At 44.1% G+C, this 23,109-nt stretch overlaps 2 protein-coding genes across 2 annotated transcripts; both read right to left on the reverse strand.

Moving 5' to 3' along the window:
* Positions 1-16: 16 nt before the first annotated feature.
* Positions 17-9,473, reverse strand: mcm2 (minichromosome maintenance complex component 2). Its single transcript, XM_061041794.1, has 20 exons — positions 9,365-9,473; positions 8,064-8,257; positions 7,809-7,981; positions 7,584-7,714; positions 7,348-7,486; positions 7,009-7,106; positions 6,689-6,810; positions 5,780-5,987; positions 5,569-5,703; positions 4,514-4,705; positions 4,136-4,229; positions 3,740-3,818; positions 3,463-3,634; positions 3,248-3,374; positions 3,042-3,154; positions 2,669-2,833; positions 2,080-2,154; positions 972-1,154; positions 734-889; positions 17-621 (listed from the first exon to the last, which is right to left on the reverse strand). Exons 1-20 carry the CDS (start codon positions 9,368-9,370, stop codon positions 511-513), a joined length of 2,673 nt encoding a protein of 890 aa, XP_060897777.1. The 5' UTR covers positions 9,371-9,473; the 3' UTR covers positions 17-510.
* Positions 9,474-11,096: 1,623 nt separating this feature from the next.
* Positions 11,097-21,953, reverse strand: pigu (phosphatidylinositol glycan anchor biosynthesis, class U). Its single transcript, XM_061041805.1, has 12 exons — positions 21,792-21,953; positions 19,060-19,124; positions 18,477-18,536; positions 18,278-18,340; positions 17,580-17,689; positions 16,688-16,788; positions 16,406-16,503; positions 16,163-16,317; positions 15,932-16,075; positions 15,719-15,843; positions 14,902-15,044; positions 11,097-13,679 (listed from the first exon to the last, which is right to left on the reverse strand). Exons 1-12 carry the CDS (start codon positions 21,919-21,921, stop codon positions 13,566-13,568), a joined length of 1,308 nt encoding a protein of 435 aa, XP_060897788.1. The 5' UTR covers positions 21,922-21,953; the 3' UTR covers positions 11,097-13,565.
* Positions 21,954-23,109: the final 1,156 nt, after the last annotated feature.

Raw genomic sequence — 23,109 nt, forward strand, 5'->3', positions numbered from 1 at the left:
GACACAACATGTCATAACAAATCCACGTTTTTAATATCAAAACAACCATCAGACATCAGGTTTATCTCCCACATTAGAGACAACAAACTTAATTTTTTATTTATTTTACACAAAGCTTCAGTTCGAGTTCGAAGCAGGAAACTAGAATCTGAATTTATCTGAACAGCAGGAAACAGAAACAAGACGATGTGCTTCTTCAACAGCATCGACACAAACATGTACATCTATTTACAATCGAGTTTCTCCTTCTGTCACATCAGAGTCTCAGTCTTCATCAGCTCCGTTTCTATCAAAAGTTCCCTCTTCATTTCATCAACGCCGACGTTAACGAGCATGTTTTAATCACTCGAACGTCTCCACAGACGATGGTCAGCAGAGGACGATCTTCCTCTAAACCGCTGCTGCTTTGAACGAACCAGGCCGGAGGCGCCGACAGACTTCAGGAAGTGCTACTTTACAGAGCGAGGAAGAAGAGAGGAGGAAGAAGAGGAAGAGGAGGAGGCGGAGCTCTCAGAACTGCTGCAGGATCAGTTTCTTCTTCCCGTCGTGGCTGAACTTGTTGGAGCTGAAGAGGTCGCTGTCGTAGAACGCCGTCAGGTTGTGGATGTTGATCTGTCTCGCCTGGAGGAGGAGGAAGAGGACGAGGAGGACGAGGAAGAGGAGGAGGATTAGAAACTTCTCAACGATCAACAATAATAAAGCCGGTGATGAACATCAGCTCGTTAGCGCTCACCTTGTCCTGCAGGTCCTTCTCGGGGATCTCGATATTGTCGTTCTGGACGCCGTATCTGTTCCTCTGGTAGGCGACCTGCTCGTTGACCAGCTGTTTCAGGATGAACAGCAGCAGCTCGTTGTTGTCTCTGCGGAAGGCCAGGTAACGGGCGAACGTCTGCACGCGACAAACACCGACGTTAGAGCCACGAGATGATTAAAGAACCCGACTGAACGTTTAGAAAGAGAAGCCGTCTCACCTTCCTCATGCTCCTCATCACGCTGAACTTCTGCGTGTCGATGAAGCTCTCCAGCATCACCCGGATCGCCATGTTCACGTCGTCCTCCACCACGTAGTCCCTCAGGTGGATCTTAGCGTGAGCCTCCGCCATCCGGATCATGGACTCGATGTGACGCACCGTGATGGGGATGCTGCCGGTCGCCTGCAGGAGACAGAAGCATCACTTTAGTCCAAACAGACGCGTGATGTTTCTCTTTAACCCTCAGGCATCAGTTTAATTTACTACCCTCTTAAGACACTAAGGACAAAAATGTCCACTTCCAAAAAAGTGCTATAAATATATAACAGATTAATATTTCTACTTTTTTTTTTTTGCATAAATCTCTTAAACAACTTCAGCCCTGCTCAAAACTGCCAAATATTGAATAATTATCAGGAATTTAACCCTTTAAATGCCAGAATCAAGTAATCAAACTGGCATTTAAAGGGTTAAATTCCTGATAATTATTCAACATTTGATATTTTTGAGCAGGGCTGGAGTTGTTTAAGAGATGTATGCAGAAAAAAGTAGAAATATCAATCTGTTCTATTTTTATAGCAGTTTTTTGGAAGTGGACATTTTCACTCTCCCATGTCCAAACAGGGGACTACATTTTAAATCTGACACTACACAAAAACTAATAATGCATTAAAGTCAATATTTTGGATAATCTTCGACATATCAAAGACTGATTTGAAAAAAAATCCCCCAGCCACCAAATATTTGTTATATGGAAAATAACTAATTTTTGTGTTTTTTTTTCATAAATAACAAGTTAGTGTTGAGCATGGCTGAAGCTGTTTAAGAGATTTATGCAGAAAAAAGTAGAAAAAAATATCAATCTGTTCTATTTTTATAGCAGTTTTTTGGAAGTGGACATTTTTGTCCAAAATGTGTCAAGAGAGACTTTCTTACAGAAATTTGTGCCATATGCACCAACACAGACAAAATGATGGCCAGATGAAGAGGAAACATTTGACCAAATGGACAAAAATGTCCATAGTGATACATGAGGGTTAATCAGAAACGTTTCCTGAACACGTGAGGAGCGTTTGGGCGCCAGTGGGAGGTTCCTCAGATTTCTCACCATGGACTCTTTGCGCAGCTCGCTGTAGATCCGAGCCACTTTGTCCTGATCCATCTGGTTCAGTTTGGGATGAACCTGCAGAGAGACGAGGAGTAACAATGTAGAGTCAACACCAGCTGGATCAAAAAACAATCGCCGCTCGCAGACCGCCATTTAAAGGAGCTGAAACACTGACGGCCATGAGACGCACGGCGTGCAGCGTGCAGTTGTTGAATTTCGGGATGAAGTTATTCCACCTATGATCCGCCATCAGAGGTTTTAACAGAGGGTGTCATGGGGGGGGGGGGGGGGGGGGGGGGGGGGATGAGCGGGTGAGGCTGCACAGCGCTGTGTGCATGTGTGTGTGTGTGTGTGTGTGTGTGTGTGTACCCTCACACGACTTTCCTGTTGCGTTCTGTGACGCCGTGCTGCAATGTGAATTAAAACACTTAGACACTAATTTAATGCCTTTGCGGGCGCTCGGTATCACATGATTTCATTGGTTCCTGTATGCAGATTTGTTTTTGCAGCCAGCGAGAAGATGGCGTCCATCACGACACATCATGTCATCCATGTTACGATTGCTCAGAGGGTTATGGTGTGTCCGTACCCGCTCTTTGGCGTAGATGATGTACTTCCTCAGGAGCTCCTGGGGGATCGGCGGCACGTCAGACGTGTTGGGCAGGACCACATCCTCTAAGGCCACGCCCGCTTCCTTGTTGCTAGGGTGATGCTTGATGTGGGAGCCGACCACGAAGCGAGCCAACATCTCGTCCTGGTGGGAAAGAGCCAATCAGGAGCCGGGAGGGAGGGAGAGCGTTATCAGTGACAGTCTGAGTCAACGCTTACAAAACTAAAATACGGCGGTTAAAGAAGAGATGGCGTGATGCGCCTGGCTCCGCTCATTGTTAAAATAATTATGCAATAAAAAAAACATGAGCACTGGACTGCAGGTGTGTGTGTGTGTGTGTGTGTGTGTGTACCTGCACGGGGTCCACAGTGTCCCTGACGACACACAGGACGTCAAAACGGGACACGATCGGCTCCGTCAGGTCGACGTTCTCAGCAAAGGTGAGGGAGGGGTCATACCTGCCGCCTGCAGGACGGAAAGAAAAACACACAAATGGGTTTAGCCCAAGCGGCAGACAAAATTGTCCACAGCTCGAGCGTCACATGGCGTGTTTCTTACCGATGGGGTTGGAGGCGGCGATGACCGTACACCGGGCCTGCAGCGAGGTGACGATGCCGGCTTTAGAGATGGAGATGCTCTGCTGCTCCATCGCCTCGTGGATGCTCGTCCGGTCTGCGTCGTTCATCTGCACGAGGAACAAAAAAAAAATGTTTAGAACGAGAGAAAACCATCAAACGGATCAGAAACAGGAAAAGGAGATCTCGTCAGCTGACCTTATCGAACTCGTCAATCAGACACACTCCACGGTCGGCGAGTACGAGCGCTCCGGCCTCCAGCGTCCACTCTCTGCTGACCGGGTGTCTCTGCACGTAGGCGGTCAGACCCACGGCGGACGCTCCCTGACCCGTGGTGAACACGGCCCGGCTCGCCACCTTCTCCACGTACCTGCAGAAAAGAACCAATCAATACTTCAAGCCGCTCGCTTTGAAAAGAAGGTCGAGTCTTTCTCTCCTTCTGATGAATGTTTTTGCACCGGGCGGCGACACGTACTTGAGGAACTGGGACTTGGCGGTTCCCGGGTCTCCGCACAGCAGCACGTTGATGTCTCCTCTCACCTTGTGTTTCCCGCCTGAAGGAGAGAGAGAGAGAGTGTGTGAGTGAGAGAGAGAGAGAGAGAGAGAGAGAGAGAAAGAGAGAGAGAGAAAGAGAGCGGGAGAGAGAGAGAGAGAGAGAGAAAGAGAGAGGGAGAGAGAGAAAGAGAGAGGGAGAGAGAAAGAGAGCGGGAGAGAGAGAGAGAGAGAGGGAGAGAGAGAAAGAGAGCAGGAGAGAGAGAAAGAGAGCAGGAGAGAGGGACAGAGAGAAAGAGAGAGAGGGACAGAGAGAGGGAGAGAGAGAGAGCAGGAGGACACCCAGACGTTTCAGGTTGATAACAAAAAGAACCCGTACCTGGATTTTTGGGCATTCCTCCAAACAGACACAGAGCGAGCGCTCGCTTGATGTCCTCGTGGCCGTAGATGGACGGAGCCATGCTGGCGAAAATCTGAGGAGATGACAGAAAGACGCGGTGAGCTGCACGACCATAGACTGTCTGCACGCCACCTCTACCATCTCTGTGTTCTAATGAACCTGCTGCATTATGTTTCCTGTTCTCCAGTTTATGTTCTTCTCCACTCTTTAGTTCAGATTGAGTTTCTCTTCAACTACACGTAGCATTGATAGAAAGACACATATTCTCATTATAGAGTCCTATGGAGGATTCTGCTGCTCCACACGCCACGCCTAAAGAGCGAATAACCACAGAGGGCGGAGCTAAAGGCTGCTCACCCTCTCTCCGATGCGCTCGTCTTTGGACAGGGCGACGATGGCTTTGATGTCTTCGTCGGTCAGCTCGGCGACGGCCACGCCCTCGTCCCTGCAGGTGATGTGATTGGCCAGGATGACGGTGGCAAACACGGGGAAGCCGTTGGCCATGTTCAGGGAGCCGTCGTAGTTGTTGTGGTAGATTCCCGTCAGCTCCTGGGGGAACATCAAAACACAGGCCAAGAATTTAAAAAGCTAAACCCTCATGCGTCACTATGATAGATTAAATAGATCAATAGAACACTGAAACATCTTCACGACCCTCTTCAGTCAGTAAGGACAAAAATGTCCACTTACAAAAAACTGCTATAAAAATAGAACAGATTGATATTTTGTTTCTTTTTTCTGCATAAATCTCTTAAACAACTTCAGCCCTGCTCAAAACTACCAAACATTCAATCATTTTTAGGAATTTAACCCTTTAAATGCCAGTTTAATTACTTGATGTCACTGTTGTTATTTATGAAAAAAAAAACACAAAAATTAGTTATTTTCCATATAACAAATATTTGGTGGCTGGGGGATTTTTTTTTTTTAATCAGTCTTGGATATGTCAAAGATTATCCAAAATATTGACTTTGATGCATTATTAGTTTTTGTGTAGCATCAGATTTAAAATGTAGTCCCCTGTTTGGACATTGGAGGGCGAAAATGTCCAATTTACAAAAACTGCTATAAAAATAGAATAGATTCATATTTCTTTTTTTGCATAAATCTCTTAAACAACTCCAGCCCTGCTCAAAACTATCAAATACTGAATAATTATCAGGAATTTAACCCTTTAAATGCCAGTTTGATTACATAATTTAAATTTCTGATAATTATTCGACATTTGGTAGTTTTGAGCAGGGCTGAAGTTGTTTAAGAGATTTATGCGAAGAAAGTAGAAAAAAATGTTCTATTTTTATAGCAGTTTTTTGGAAGTGGACATTTTTGTCCTGAGTGACTTAAGAGGTTAGTAAATTAAACTGACGCCTGAGGGTTAAAGGTTAAGAACTGTTGATCTGTGCTGTACTCACGATCTCGTCTCCGGGCTTGCAGCTGTCCACCAGGTCGGCCAGCAGGATGGCGTCCTTGGAGCGAGGCAGGCGGCCCGCGGCGACCTTACCGGGGCTCTCCTGGAGGCTGATTCGCTGGTAGTTTTGGTACACAGTCTGCAGGAGGAACATGATTGGTTAACGATTGGTATTCTCATCACAAAGTCGGGTCAAAAAGGCGAGACGCTCTCACCTCCTCCATGTTGATCTCAAAAGGTCCGAAGGACTGACACTCGGGACAGGAGCCCGGTTTCACCTCCTGGTTCTGGGACTGGAAGAACGGCCCGAGCACAAAGTTACACTTGTTACAGTTGTACTTGACCATCCCGAGCTGAGGCATCACGCCGGTGCAGCTGCTCACCACGCCGCTGGTCCGGATCAGCTGGTTGAGGTGGAGCTGCCTGCAGACGACGAGGAGAAACAACATCACTATTTCTACTCTGTTTGTTTGTTTGTAGTGAAACACTCCCGACGGGACTTCTGGATCTACACACCATGCATCATTAAACACCTCATCTGCTCACACAGATCCAGACGGCGCCTCTGCTCTCAGGGGGAACGCATCACGCAGCGCTTGTTTGAACTCCTGCTGTAACCACGGAAACTAACTTTCATTCACATTCCCCAAAAAACTACAAAAAGATCTAAAAACAAACGAAAGCATTTCTTCTTTAGCTCTCCTTGGATCTTGTGAGTACAGCTGCTCATGACTGCACTCTAAAAAACGGACCAGGTGGGGCAGGGCGCACGCCGCCTGACGGAGCAGAACCACGGTCGCTGACAGAACGCAGAACGCACAGACTCTGGAATTTGGCAGCAAGTTGCAGCAGCAATAAACACCAGTTACTCTCGTTATAAAGTCTTCAGGTAACACCAGGTGTTGTTGAAGACAAAAATGTAATCTTCAGGCAGCTTCCTCGAGTCCCTGAAACTCGCCTTGTGGCGTCCCTTCCTACCACCGTCCACGCTTCTCTAACGGTTTAATGTGTTCATGTTTGAAATGTGAAACCAGAGAGAACTGTTTCTGCAGTTTTTCTCTTTTCGAGCAATGCAACAAGACATTTTATTTTTTTGAGCCTCCTGCAGTTTGAGTTCGTCTCACCTGAGCGAGCGGATCTCCTCCACCAGCGGCAGGTTGCAGATGCGGACGTGGATCTCATGAGCGATGCGGTCGTATTTCGGGTACATGGCGAGAACGACTTCTTTAGCTGCTTCATCGAAGACCTGATGAAGGGCAGACACAAGGTTTAGGGTTTATTATGATATCCGATATCTTGGACGGGGGAGTCGTGGCCGAGAGAGGAGCATCAAAGTGTCACACAGACGACCGCACAGAGCAACAAGAAGGGGAACGCCTCGGGTGGTGTTTATTGGACTGCTGACTCATGGAGGTTTGGCGGGAAGCATCAGCGCTGTTCTCACCTTCAGCATCTCGGTCGGAGCCTCGGGCAGAAAGTAGGCGAGGACGTGTTCTCTGGCTGCGAGGTCCTCGTAGTTCACGACCAGACTCTCCTTATTCTCTGCAGGAGACACACAGGGAGCATCAACAACCAGAAAACACACACACACGATTCTCTTATTTGATTAACGACGAGATCTGAAGCTGCGTTTTAGACGTGGAGGAGACCGCGAGGTAGATCCAGAACTCGCCGCAGGGATTATTAACCAAAAGATCTACACGTGTGGCGTCAAACAGTATCGCGACCACACGAACACATCGTTATGAATCAGTGTAACCACGACGCCCTGCAGGTCCTCTACCTTTGCACATGTCGCTGATCTTCTCCTTGAACACGTTGTGTCCGTTCTCGTCCACGTGCGTCCGCAGGAAGTTCTTGAAGCGGTTGTAGATCTCGAGTCGTGGAGCCGCCATGGACACCCACTCCCTCACCGTGTGACCCTGCAGGGCGAGAGAGAAACACAGTCAGAACCCCGACCACGGCCACCACGTTAACGCTTCTCAGGACGTTTATGAATCCAACAGCAGCTACTCAAACCTTCATGTCCTCCAGGTTCTCGATGCTCTCAATCATCTCCTCTTCCTCTCCGTCAGCCACGCCCTCTGCTGCACGCTCGGCCAATCGCCTTCGCCGAGCCGCCGGGCGCTCGTCATCCTCGTCTTCGCTGTCTGAAACACGTTAAAGGACTCGTTATTAACCCTCCTTTACATAAATATTTACAATTAAATGTGGAGCGATGGTCTGAATCCTTCTCCTCCTCACCATAGAGCAGTCCTCTCCTCAGCCTCCCGCTCACTCCCTGCTCCCTGTCTCTCCTACTCATCGCCTCCTCAGCGGCGGCTCGAGCCCCAGGCGACAGCTCCGACAGATCTTCATCGTCCAGGTCCAGACCCTCGGCCTCATACTGATCCAGGGCCGGGATGGCTCGGTAATCCCTGAGCACAGAGACGAGAGAGTGACACATCCCAAAGACATCCAAAATCAAACCTTCAGATTAAATCCCGCCTCCGTCCTCACCTCTCCATCCCGTCCCCGATCAGCTCCTCTCCGTCTCCGTCCTCCTCCTCCTCCCCGGGCAGCGTCACATCCCCCAGCAGACCCTCAGACTCGTCCTCGAAGGGGGGCAAGTCTCGTCCAGGGCTGGAGGTCATGTCTCCTCTCCTGGAGGCTCGGCTTGGGCTGGTGGCCATGTGGAACGACTCGGAGGAATCCTGTACAAAACAAGAATCAAAAAATGACACGGTTATTTACATTTTGTGTTGGCTAACTAACTAGCTAGCTAGCGAAACTATCCGTAGGCATCGGTACAGAGGGGGCGGGGAAAATTTCCATGGTAACAGCCAGCTCCACCAATCAGAGACGTCGCTGTGACACTATGATTGTGAGTAGTGTAGTTCTTTTCCCCAATATCGTGAATAAACCGTGTTGTTCTTAAAGGTCGATATCAACTTGTGTCTCCTACAGGAACATAAACCATCGTTTCACACTCAGGTAGCTCGTGGTCAGTCTACCTGTGATGGTTATGACATCATGACGAATAATCAAATCCACTATGGAGAAAATGAACGGGATTTTTGTACTTCCTGAAATCATACTGTTGATTATCTGACTGCTCGTCTTCAATGGCGAAGAAGTAGCCATGTACTGTGATATAAAAAAACAGAGGATGCATCTGACAGGTGAGCGTAATCTGATCAGAGATCGGTGAAGATGTACAGCCCTACCAGAGACAGACTTCAGGCCATGTGGTGCAAACCATTAAAACCATTTATACATGACAGAAACTTCCTGATGGTCAGAAATATTAAATGAAGCTTAAAGATGAGATATTATGATGAATTAGTGCAGAATATTATTATGTATAAAACTGTACAGACAGCAGGACCAGATGTTTTGTTCAGTGTTTTAAACTCTTCCTTCAGTTTGTTAGATTTTACTTTCACGATCTTAATCTGTTAAATATTTAACATTTAGTGACAAACAGCTCCAGAGCCACATGGCAGGACAGAAACAGTTCCAATACATCTGATTATTAATGATAAACTTCTTTAGTGCAAACATGACTGTTTTAGAAATATATCACAATTAATCACTAAAAAAAAAGAGTTAAAATAAATCTTTATTTCACTTTATTCTGATTCTGACTGTGCTCCTGTCCGTCATTGTTGTGTTTCTGACTGATGTCAAACTAATAAAAACAGTAAGAAAATTAAACTAAATGATAAAATACACTTTATTTAACTTCTCCCTCCTTCAGCAGAAACATTAACCCCGAGAATCCGACATTTTTATCTCGTTTTTTGGCTGTTTTCACTCACCGCCATTGTTGTGTTCTGTCTCTGTCCGCCGCTCGTGAAGAAACGTTCTTCTCTTTCCTGCCGCAACTCTCTTTTCCCGCGAAAGGACCACGTGATGCTGAAAGCCCGCGAAAAGTGATGAATATTCAAATTTAGTCAGTGACGTTGTGCCTCTCGATTGGTCGGTTGTTTATAAGGAGGCGGGGTTTTAGGGGAAGCGTGTTTGATTTGATGAACAGCTGAGCTCGTTCAGTTTCTGCGGCGGAGACATCGATGTTTTTATATTTTCAAACTTTTCGTGATAAAGAATATTTATAATTTGTGTTTAATTATTTTGTTATAAAACTTTAAATCCAACTTGTAAAACAATGTGGCGGCTGAAACAAAGAGTGAAAGTGGTGAAATTAGCACAAACTGGAGTCGACGTAAGATGGAAAACAACTTTTAACATTTTATATTTTTTAACTTTTCGTGATAAAGAATAATTATAATTTTAATGTTTAATTATTTTGTAATAAAACTTTAAATCCAACTTTTCCATTGTCATCTTTAGTTGCCCAGTCTTTATTTATCTGTTTATTACGGCAGCCCTTAGCGCTCATGTGTCAAAACATTTATTCAATTCCGTTTTCAGACGATAACAAGTTAATTTCTGTGGTTTTCTAAAGATCTCGTTTCTTTTATCTGTTGATAATAACGCTGGTTTCCCCGAGATAACACATCCCGTGAAAAGAAGCTGAATTATCGCGATATCACAAGGAAACTTGCGATATTCTGCAGCAATAATGGCATTTTGTGATAATGAGATCTCAACAAAACAACCTAATTATTCCCATCATCACGGAAAACCGAGTAAAATAGCTGTGTGTCAGCTTAGGGCTTCCGTATTTTATATTGTAAGAACCAATTCACTGTTTTATTTTGTATTTTTAAGTTAAAAACTAATTCATTTGTACATTAGAATGTTTTGCAGCTTCGTTTCTTAATCCCAAATATTACGTTTTTTATAATTAATTTTGTGTTTTATGTTTTCATACTTTCTTTATGTAAATATAATAATGTTTCCCATACTGATAAAGCTCTTTGGATTGAACTGAGCGGTGCAGGTAGAGAAATCAAACGCACCTGCACGTAGCGTTCCTTCGTTGGCGCAGGGGGGGCGGGGAATGTGACGTAGTAATTTTTTCCCGGGAAAATCTGCGACGCTTTCAACTCCGCTTGAGTTCATAACTGCCTTTGAAAAAAGTGTCACAGCGTCTGAAGTAAACTCATCTTTTGAATTAAATAAAAACATTTGACAAGTTAAAACTGTTTATTAGGAAATTAATGAATTAAAAAAACAAATATTTTAAAACCACTTCATTGCGGATTGTACGGAGCCCCAAAAAGTAAAAAATAAAAACCTTGCTCTCATGAAAATGTGTTTTTAAGTGAAGAATAAGAGCTAGGTGTCACGAATAATATAAATAGAAGTGACACAAATGTGTGTAACGTCCTGCAGCGTACGGATGTTTGTGTTTGTTCTGAACATCTGCAGCAACGTTTAGCTTTGAGCGTGTATGGAGTTGGTATGCTCCAGTTTTGTTCAGTGTACGTTTTTCTCTGTTTGCATGTTCGTACTGAGAATAAATTTGTTTTTTGTATACACATGTCTGTGTGTGTTGATTAAGTGTAGTTGACGTCAGGTCCTGAACACTGAGAGAGGAAGCAAAGGATAAAACATGAACGGGTCCAATTCTCTGAAGGCGATGAGTGTGTGTTAGTGAATTTATTTTTCAAAGATGCTTGTGCACACAAGATCCTTTTTTAAAAACCTTTTGGGACTTCAGAGTCTCTGCAGGATTTCATGTCAGGTCTTTCATCTCAGGTTTTAATAGAAGATCTTTGTAGATGAAATCTTACAAACAGACAGAAATAATGAACACCTGAAGTTTAATAATCATGATGTAGAACATGTTCACTCATTCATTAAATATCACGTCAGCCCTTTCAAACCAAACACCTGAAATATGTACAGACATATCAAAAGAGAACAGAAGAGCTTCTTCTCCCCCACAAACAAAGATTTAAAAAATAACAGAAACAAAAACTCTCTGAAAAGTATTTAGTGCTGCAAATAAATAAATATCACAAATGGTTCAAATGGAAACCGTGTAAAAAATCATGGATTAAGTTTGAAAATAAACTTAAACCGAATAAAGATTATAAGTGTCTGATAGTTCTTCTATTCCCAGTTTTACACTTTAATGAATGTTTGGCTCTTTAATTCAGACATTAGTTTTTTCGCTCAAATCATCAGAGGAACGAAAACATTAATCTGTAGACTTCATATCATAACAAAAGGATTCATTAATCTTCATACGAGAGTCGCAACATTTGGGAGGCAGTTTAAGGCAAAAATTAAGAACGAAATAAAAACTTAAAGGAGCAATCTGTAACTCTGACCCCCTAGTGTTGAAGATGGGTACTGCAGTCCACATTCTAAACATTGTAGAACGCTGTCTCCCCCCCCTTCCTCTCTATAGTCCATGCTCACTCAGGTCACCATGTGGTGGACACTGAAGCTTCAGTGTTTATCCAGCTCTGCATCGGTCTGTAAACCTTTCTGCGTTCTAACCTCTCTCCATTTTTCAAAAGCATCTCCAATATTGATCCTAGTTTGAGCACGTTTCTGCTCGTGGAGCTTATTAGAAACATGCAGAGGCTTTTTAGGTCGGGTACAATCACTTCTATCTGAACCAGTTCTCTCGCCCGCTTCCATCGCTGCAACACCTGTTGACCTGATAACTGCTCTCATATCTGGCAAACCGAGGGGCGTCCAAAACGGCCAAGAGAACAAAACATTCTCATATCCCTTATAGAAAGACATTTTTAATCAATTGTGTATTTTAATATTTACTGTAAAGCAAAAAAAGGATGTTGAGGTTTCTTGTTAGCCTAAAGCTAAAACGGTAGGCTGTCAGCATGTAGCATGGTTAGTGTTGAATCAGGAGGTGTTATTGCTGCTTTTTGTGTCACATTGGTCATTGGCCGTCTTTGGGAAAAACATATGTCTCCAAATGGGTGACTGATATCTCTCATGTTAAATTTGAATGTACATGCAGCAGCTTGTTAGCTTAGCATACGTTATAGCATCAAACTGCTAGCTTGGCTCAGTCTAAATATTATAAATTCCATCGTTTGTTTTCCAGTCCAACCAAAAAGAAAGACGAGAAGGTGAAGACCATTTTTATGTGTCTACGGTAAATATGTAGCCCAGTAAGAAGCTAGTTAGCTTAGCTTAGCTTAGCATAAAAACTGGAAACAGGAGAAACAGCTAGCCTGGCTCGGTCCAAACATTATAAATCATCAGTTTTCCAGTTGAAGTCAAAGTTTTTGGTAGTTATGCTCGTTACAGCAGAAACAAAGACGAGAAGATTAAACCACTTTATGTTTCTGTGTTAAATATGTAGCCCAGGAAGAAGCTAGTTAGCTTAGCATAGCATAGAGAAAACACGTAGTACCTAAAAGTATCAGACTTTTTCACCATCTTTCTCTCCACACATCCTGGACGTTAGTTTTTTAAACACATTCACTGTTGTCTCTGTCAGTGTTTGAGTTGTTTTAGACAAGCGATCGTGTTTTCAGGCACCTGAAGCTTCTGCTCATCAGGACGATGTCTGAGTTTATAAACATTATCTGAGATTAAACACGGATAATCTGGGATTCCTCCATTCAGGAGCAGACTGAAAACTCAGCAGGAAGTGGTGAGACAAACAAGCATCTTTAGGCTTCCATAAGAACCTCAAAACATGACTTCCCTCTCAGTCCCGTCTTTTATAAATCAGCTTCAACACAAACATAAAACAACATGAAGAAAGTGTGTGAGGGGGCGGAGCTTTCCAGTGAGCAAGGCCAACGTCTGCTAGAGAGTCTGTCAGGAGGAAAAAGGCTTCAAAAGAATCCCCGTAAAACGAGAGCACATGTCTGCGTCCCGGCTCTGCAGGTGTCTGTCGTGTTGTGACTCACGGTTTGCGTAAGTCGTCATATCGGATACGCGCGTCCCGACGTGTCTCTGAAGGTCTTTGACCCTCCTCAGTCTGTGTTTGATCCCTTTGAGGATACGTCAGACCTCCAGCTGTTTGTTTCTGCTCCGACTGTCAGACAGGTGTGTGTGTGTGTGTGTGTGTGTGTGTGTGTGTGTGTGTGTCTGTGTGTGCGTGTGTGTGGTAGAGCAGGTGTTTTATTTCAGGACCAGCGTGGCCTCTGAGCCGTCTTTCCTCTTCAGGTACAGGCCGTAGGTGAGATGATGCTCCCGCCTCAAGAAGGCGTAGAAATAATCCGACACCAGCAGAATCTGAAGAGAAGAAATATGAAAACACGGATGAATCTCTGAGAGATTAAAAAGACAAAATTAAAGTTATTTCATTAATAAAAATTATTTAATTAAAGGGGAATTATGGAACTTTATTTGTGGGCATCAGAAGGGGCGGGGTTTAACATGTTTATACTTCCTAGAGTTGTAGTCAAGGCCACAATAACCGAGACCAAGACGTACGCGAGACCAGGGGGCTCATAGACCGAGACAAGACCAAGGCCAGGGCGAGACCAAGACATTTAGGAATCGAGACTGAGTGAAGACCAAGACATTTAGGAATCGAGACTGAGTAAAGACCAAGACATTTAGGAATCGAGACTAAGTGAAGACCAAGACATTTAGGGATCGAGATTGAGTAAAGACCAAGACATTTAGGGATCGAGATTGAGTAAAGACCAAGACATTTAGGGATCGAGACCGAGTAAAGACCAAGACATTTAGGAATCGAGACTGAGTGAAGACCAAGACATTTAGGAATCGAGACTAAGTGAAGACCAAGACATTTACGGATCAAGACTGAGTGAAGACCAAGACAGGGCGAGACCATGACCATAACTATCTCTGAAAAATCATCATCTTGTGTGCAGGGGGCGTGTCCCTCAGTTAGACTGTAACACCGGGAAGGTTGCGGCTGTAACCGGGCGATAAAAATCAAACTACAAATGACTTGAAGTGATATGTTCTTCTAGAAAGAGGAGTTTTCCTTCTGATCTCAGTAATGACGTGGAGAAATAGCCGATCAGTGGTGGTCTTGATTTAAAATCCAGAACTGCCCAGTCTGAGACCGAGACCTTTACAAAGTGGTCTCCAGACCAAAACCAATTTTGAGTACTACACCAGTACTTCTTCCCTCTCCTTCTAAGACATGCAAAGTAGATTCACAGGAGCAATATGTAACCATGACAACTCGTGGTTAAAATGGGTACTGCAGTCCAAAGTCAAGTCTCGGCTCTGTTACTACCCCCTCCTCCATAACCCCTCAAACTAAGAACCACAGCACAGACTTTATTCTTCATTACTGCCCTCCTGTTAACCTTTCCCTGAACCTGATCTTCACTGTTTTAGACTTCAGAGCCATTAATCCTACTCCGTGGCGTTTTATGTTCCCTCCTCTGCTGGACTCGTTCTTTCTTTCAGACGGTCAAATCATGAATTATCATCATGTTCTCCCCGGTCCAGAATCCAGTCCACCTAGTTGTACCTGAGCCACGTTGAAGAGCAGCGTGATGGCGTAGTAGAAGTTGGAGTTGGCGCTGCCGGCGTAGATCCAGAGGTGCCAGAGGACGGGAAACAGAGCGGAGCACGCCAACAGGACGCAGGACACCAAGAAGATGTTCCTCAGGACTGAACAGGGACACAAACCAGGACACAGAGACGGTTTAGACTCTAAGCCAGACTCCGTTAGTGATGAAACATCCTGCAAGTGAAATCAGCACGACATCTGAAAGCTGGAATTTATATTATTAAAGGAGCAGTATGTAACTCTGACCCCGAGTGTTTAAAATGGGTACTGCAGTCTAAATTCTAAACATTGTAGAGAGCTGTCTCCCCCCGCCCCCTCCTCTCTAGAGTCCATACTCACGCAGGTTGTCATGTGGTGGACACTGAAGCTTCAATGTTTAGTCAGCTCTGCATCGGTCTGTAAACCTTTCTGCGTTCTAACCTCTCTCCATTTTTCAAAAGCATCTCCAATATTGATCCTAGTTTGAGCACGTTTCTGCTCGCGGAGCTTATTAGAAACATGCAGAGGCTTTTTAGGTCGGGTACAATCACTTCTATCTGAACCAGTTCTCTTGCCCGCTTCCATTGCTGCAACACCTGTTGGTTTGACCTGATAACTGCTCTCATATCTGGCAAACCGAGGGGCGTCCAAAACGGCCGTGTGGGGGGGTCGCCTTAAAACCGCCTACCTTCTCTGGTCCAATCAAATCCAGAGCATTCAGGACCAGAATCTAAAGTTAGAAGGAGGACATACTGGCTGCTGCATTGTTGTCATGTGGTGTTTTTTAGTCTCTCACATCTGTGCAGGTGACTCCAGACAGGAAGGAAGGCCATGTAGAGCGCGATGTCTCCCACTGTGGGGTACGACTTAAAGATGGAGATCACGGCTAACTGCATGAAGATCAGAAACACCGGGTGCTCTCTGAAACACACATGAAGATGTTAAAGGTAAGGTTTCATTCATTACAAAGACTGTAGCGAGTGTTTGGTGGGGGGGGGGGGGGACTGACTTGAGTTTGACGGATAGCGGGATGGTGTAGAAGAAGACGTTGATCTGGAATACGCAGAGGAAGAAGAGGCGGAAGTGTTCGAACATCTCGGCGAAGAAATACCAGAAGAGGCCGATGTTTGGGGTCAGATCGGGCACGGAGAGACTGAAGACGAGACCACAGAAAGGAAATATAATCAGTTAATATTCAAACGTTGGCGCTCTCAGATCCGTGAGCACGTCGGACACTGACATGAAGCCGTAGACGGACGGCACGTAGTCCCACGAGCCGAGCAGGAAGAAGGAGAGGCAGACGATGACGGAGAGGCTGCCCAGGTACATGAAGCCGTACTGAGCCATGAACCACCAGAAACTCGCTCGCCGGAAGTTCACCGGGATGTACTGACGCTGGCAGGGGGGAGAAGACGGAGAGGCGTGTGAGCAGAGTATAAAACAGAGGAACAGGTGGAGGTGAGTAATCAAAACCGTTCTTTACCTGCATGAGGTAGAGCAGAGCCGGAGCGCACAGAGTCAGAGGATAGATGGACTGATACGTCGCCAAAGACAGAAACACGGCGCTCAGTAAGACGTTTCCTGCGACACAGAAACACGTTCAGAGAGTAGATACAGCATGTGTTCAAAGACGCTAAAATTCATCTACAGCGTGTTATACGACATGCGGGGACAGGAGCCACAGGTCAGACTCGAACCAGGGTCACCCGCTTTCAGGACCATCCCTCTGTACATGGAGCGCATGCACTAACCACTAGGCGTTCACCTTTTATCGTGGAGAGAATGAAGAGGGCGATGACGGCGTTGTTCAGGCCGCAGGTTGACTTGGCGACGCAGGACAGGATGGTGAACGGGTTCAACAGGTAGCTGAGAGAGAAGAAGAAGAAACAGGGGATGAAAACAACACAGACATGTAGCACACGTTTGCCACATTTGATCTTCTTCTTCTTCTTTTTAAAGGCGCAGTGTTTAGATTCCACCACCAGGGGGCTCTCAATGAATCAAACAATAACTAAAGATGATGTCGAGGCTGGTGGAGAATCATGGGAGTTCTCTCTGCTAAGCCCCCAACGGACAAGCCGACTTTTTGATCAAGCAGGTGTCGCCCTTGAGCTCCAGCATGAAACCAAAACAAACTGCTGTTTGGCCACGCCTTCTCCATACTGAAGCCTCCGCTCTCCTACAGAGACACACCTCCAACCCTCCTCTACTTGCGTTCACATGAAGGAGTTTAGCGCAAACTACGGACAAAATCATCCTCGTCTCGAGCTGCAGTCTCCTGTGTCCTGCATTGTTGTGTTAGCATGCTAATGTTAGCGCTCTTTAGTTAGCTCGTAGCTTCACGTTGCATGTAAACTGACACAGATTGATCGTGATCTAAAAACTCTTACTAACATCCAAATAATCAGTGAGTATGTTCTTCTTCTTCTCTCTAGTACTTGACTAAAACAGCTTTTATACACAAGGGGAGGAGCCGGCCGTCCCGTCCATGTAAACACGGCTCTAACAACAACACAGCCAGCGGGACTCGAGCTTCTCACTCATTGTAGACAGTCATGACTCAGAGACACATTTACACAGGACAGACTGGATTTATGATTTATTTATGTGGAACATGTCGCACATTCTTGCTTTGAACTGTTGTGTGTGTAACTTACAACATGGCGACCTTCAGAGGGATGTAGTACATCTCTGTAGGAGTCCTGATGAGCTCCAGACAGTCGTGGGGGTAACGGTCCGCCTCCAGAGCAAACTTCTGCTTCCTGAACTGAAAACAGCAGAAACGAGAACGTCACAGAGGAAACTAAAGATTTAACGATTTAATACTCAGAAACAGGAAGTTCATCAGTAATCCTACTCCGTCTGTCGTGATGGAATTAACCTTTACTAACAGGACGACATGCACCTTTAAAGCTGTTCTACCAGGGACAGGTCTGGGCGTTTGATTTTCTCTGTTGTTGTTCTTGTGCTGCATTCAGGTGGTGTCGGAAACATCGGGAAAACGAGTTTCCGACTTGTAAAATGAACATGAAAGCCCGCTCAAGTTGGAACTACAACTCAGAAACTCTGAAAAGAATGAGGTGCCCGACTTGACGTCAGAATCGTCAATACATGGGGGGCAAAATGTGTTTTTAATGTCAACACACTTTTTATTAATTCACCTTTAACGTTTACATTTCACAGATCTTCCTCTCTTTGTTGTTGTTTTTACAACATTCAGACTTTCTGAACTGAAATCACAAGAACACGCTGAAGAACGACTTCACAACTCTGAATCTTGGACCCCCGAGCAGCACCTGAACGCATCGTTTGCACACACACACACGCACGCACGCACGCACTAGTGTTTTCTTACCACTTGTTTGTTGTAGTCCATCACTGCCATGTAGAGCGCCACAGCAGTGATCACATCGGCTAACTGCAGACACACAAACAAAGATGGAGATGGTACAGAGACTGAAGATCCTCCACAGAATGAACTAACATGTCATAAGGCTCGTGCTCTGGTGGATTCATAATTAAAGGAACAAGTGAGTAAGAAGCAACACACTCACCATGAACGTGACCTCTGCGTAGTCGACCACGAAGTGGAAAAGGTAAATGATGAGAGGAGTCTGATGAGAGACGGAACGGGACGTTTGAGGTCAGAGAAAAAAATTAAACATGTTCAAACAATCAGGATGATAAATTCTTAATTTCCATAATCAGACGCTTTAATTCAAAGTGACGAACAGCAGAGAGTAAGAACATCACGAGCAAGGAGAGAGAGAGAGAGAGAGAGAGAGAGAGGAGGAGACAACGACAGGAAGTGAAAACAAACAGATTTAAGTCTGATCAGACACACAGGTGCTGACAGGAAGTGAGCCGAGGGGCTGACAGGAAGTGAGCAGAGACACTCATCATCATCATGAAGGTCGCAGGTGTTAATAAAGAGCTGGGTCTTTAGCTTTTTCTTAAAGGTGCCAAGGGACTCTGCAGATCGAATGGAGTTTGGTAGTTGCTTCCACCAGTGTATTTTATCAAATACATGCAGTAACTGCAGCCGCCATCCCGTCTTAGTACATTCATATTGATGTGTGTGCGTGTGTGTGTGTGTGTGTGTGTGTGTGTGTGTGTGTGTGTGTGTGTGTGTCTCACCTCGTGGAAAACATCTCCAGAGTACGGTGACACTCCGAGGTCGAGCAGAGCCAAACCTTCAACAACTGTAAACAAACAAACAAACAAACGTTGCTGAGGTTTTATTTTCCACCTTTGGTTTCTTTTACGATGTGTCTCTAAATCTAAAAAATGTCAGAACACGTTCTGCGTCGGGACGTGGATGTGACGTGCTGAACGTAAACATATGAGACATGAGGGTGGTCATAAAGGTCACAGTGAGTCCTGCACGCGGTCTGAACGACACAAACACATCGACCACATATCAACATGATCTCTGTCGCTCTCTGAAGATGTATTTATTTACATCACGATCACCGAGCAGCTGCCTCGATGTGTCCTCACACAATCAGCTGACAGTCTTTCCGATGATGTCACTTCCTCATTAACCATTCATGAAGGGCCCGCCTCTCACACCCGGTTCATCCTGCACAGACTGAGCGCCTGAGCGTAAGCGTGTCACATCATCCTAACCCCTTCCACATCGTCTTTCTCTTCTATTTGGACTAATTCTATCCACGGGTTCTGACTCCATCGCTGCTCGGGCAGCACGCCGGCTTTTCTCTGATCAATAGATTGATTAACTCTGAACATCTGTGGCGCTCAGCAGAAACCCGTTAAGTGCAGCTTGCTTTGAGTGTATTATCTACGACTGACAAGAACGCCCGTTCAAAGCGCACACACGTTCCAGGTACACACAAACATTAGCGGGCCAGCTTGGAGAGTTGCAGGTTTGTAGTGACCCCGTGTCTCTCCACCAATCAGGGGGCTGCTGTCCGCAGAGAGACGAGTCTCCCTCGTGTAAGTTTGAACCTCCTGAATAGCGCCCCCTGTTGCTTTTTCTACAACATTACCGTCTTCATTTACTGAGGTCAAGAGGTCAAGTTACATAGAGCGCCCTCTGCTGGATCAAACTGTGAACTACAACAGAACAACACACCGGTCTGATCTACTTTACTGTTCTACATTCTACTACACTCAGATCTACGATACTCTGTTCTACATTTTACTACACTTGTGTAGCACAGAGTATAGTAGATTAGAGTGTAGTAGATCTGAGTGTAGTAGAATGTAGAACAGAGTAAAGTAGATCTGAGTGTAGTAGAATGTAGAACAGAGTAAAGTAGATCTGAGTGTAGTAGAACAGATATAATAGATCTGAGTGTAGTAGATCTGAGTGTAGTAGAACATATATAGTAGATCTGAGTGTAGTAGATCTGAGTGTAGCAGAATGTAGAACAGATTGTAGTAGAATGTAGAACAGATTGTAGTAGAATGTAGAACAGAGTAAAGTAGATCTGAGTGTAGTAGAACATATATGGTAGATCTGAGTGTAGTAGATCTGAGTGTAGTAGAACACACATAGTAGATCTGAGTGTAGTAGATCTGAGTGTAGTAGAATGTAGAACAGAGTAAAGTAGATCTGAGTGTAGTAGAACATATATAGTAGATCTGAGTGTAGTAGATCTGAGTGTAGTAGAATGTAGAACAGAGTAAAGTAGATCTGAGTGTAGTAGAACATATATAGTAGATCTGAGTGTAGTAGAACAGATATAGTAGATCTGAGTGTAGTAGATCTGAGTGTAGTAGAATGTAGAACAGATTGTAGTAGAATGTAGAACAGAGTAAAGTAGATCTGAGTGTAGTAGAACAGATATAGCAGATCTGAGTGTAGCAGAATGTAGAACATATTGTAGTAGAATGTAGAACAGATTGTAGTAGAATGTAGAACAGAGTAAAGTAGATCTGAGTGTAGTAGATCTGAGTGTAGTAGAACATATATAGTAGAATGTAGAACAGAGTAAAGTAGATCTGAGTGTAGTAGATCTGAGTATAGTAGAATGTAGAACAGAGTATAGTAGAATGTAGAACAGAGTAAAGTAGATCTGAGTGTAGTAGAACATATATAGTAGAATGTAGAACAGAGTAAAGTAGATCTGAGTGTAGTAGATCTGAGTGTAGTAGAACATATATAGTAGAATGTATAACAGAGTAAAGTAGATCTGAGTGTAGTAGATCTGAGTGTAGATCTGAGTGTAGTAGAATGTAGAACAGAGTAAAGTAGATCTGAGTGTAGTAGAATGTAGAACAGAGTAAAGTAGATCTGAGTGTAGTAGATCTGAGTATAGTAGAATGTAGAACAGAGTGTAGTAGAATGTAGAACAGAGTAAAGTAGATCTGAGTGTAGTAGAACAGATATAGTAGATCTGAGTGTAGTAGAACAGATATAGTAGATCTGAGTGTAGTAGAACAGAGTAAAGTAGATCTGAGTGTAGTAGAATGTAGAACAGAGTAAAGTAGACCTGAGTGTAGTAGAATGTAGAACAGAGTAAAGTAGACCTGAGTGTAGTAGAACAGATATAGTAGATCTGAGTGTAGTAGAATGTAGAACAGAGTGTAGTAGAATGTAGAACAGAGTAAAGTAGATCAGACCGGTGTGTTGTTCTGTTGCAGCCATCAACAGAACAATGAACCTCTTTTTTTTTATCAACAACAATCAAAGCTGAATTAAATCTTCAGAGTGTAAACACCGGAGGGCTTTGATCCACCTTCATTTATCTGTAAGTATATGTTTAATGTAACGAGCACCGCCCGGTTGTTGTAGCTAAACCGGTTTTTGACGTGATTGAGTCCAGAGAGCCGAGGACAGGAAGCGACCGGAGCGGCGATGTAACGACAAACACGGAACAAAGAAGACCCGGATCCGGACTTACCTCTCTTCCAGGCCGTTAACGGAGACACCACCTCGACCCGCTCCGATATTAAGTCCGCTAAACTGGATCTGTACAGAGCCGCGCGGATCGTAACAGCTACAATCAAAAGTAGAGTCAAGGGAGCCGCCATCTTGACAAGGAAGCGCTCACCGCCCCGCGCGGTGCATCATGGGGAACTGAGTCTTTTAAACAAAGGAACGAAACGGAAGGGAAAATATTATTATTTATGATTGTTATTATTTATGATATTAGAGTTGAAAATTAAAACAGACAATTTTTTTTGTCGTTAGGCTTTTAGATTTTTTAGTTCTGCATTTTAAAAAAACGAACATACAATAGTCTGTGAGCCTACATTTATTTGATTTTAATCATAGAGTGTAAATATAATCAGAATAGATTTTAATCTATTTTTATTATTTACCCCAGTGACAAACTGAAGTTCTTACGTTTTTACTAAAAGGAACCAAGAACAGCGCGAGCACGGTTTCTGCCTGGAAGTCTTTCTGTGTTGGATCAAAACACAGAAAACAAAAGAGCTCTGTAAAGGTAGACACCGTGCTTCATACTGTTTCCGCCATTTATACGTTCATTTTATTAAATAGATAAGTTTACCTTTTGAGTGATACAGTTTAGGAATATGAAGCAGAGGTTTGTAGAAATTAAGCTTTTTAACATCAATACATAAAAAACTTTAATTAATCAGGGCCTGTTTAAATGTTACACACTCTCGTATTGCTCAGAGCACAAACTGCGCAGTGAAAAATATTCTGCATTCATATTATTGATGCAAATATATAATTTCCTAGTCTATGAGTTAATTATTTTCATCAAACATCAGTTCTTGTCATAAATATGACATTTTTCTAAATTGTATTCCCCTGTAGTTCTCTTTATTGTCATTTCAAACATACAAAGTACACAGAGTGATGCAACATAAGACAACAGAGAACTAATATTTAAGAGGTGGTATATGAGATTAAATGCAGTGACAAGAAGGTGACTATACAAGATTCAATTAGTAAACAAAGTGAAGTGTATTGAAAAAACATGTTTAACCAGTAAAAACAATTTAAAGTGACTAAAACAGGTAAAATGGAAAACTTAGTGTGACACTTAAAGTGGCAATGCAGGAGCTCTGATGGCCCAGTGGTTAGTGTGTGTGCCTCTCGTACGGAGGCTACAGTCCTCCAAGCGGGCGGCCTGTGTCCAAACTCAAACTGTGGCACCTTTCCCACATGTCGTTCCCGACTTCCTCTCTAATTTCTTATCCACTGTCCCATCTCTACAAAAAAAGCTCAAAATACATTTTAAATTGGCA

This window comes from Labrus mixtus, chromosome 7 (genome assembly GCF_963584025.1).
Source record: "Labrus mixtus chromosome 7, fLabMix1.1, whole genome shotgun sequence".
In the NCBI taxonomy this organism is placed as follows: Eukaryota; Metazoa; Chordata; class Actinopteri; order Labriformes; family Labridae; genus Labrus; species Labrus mixtus.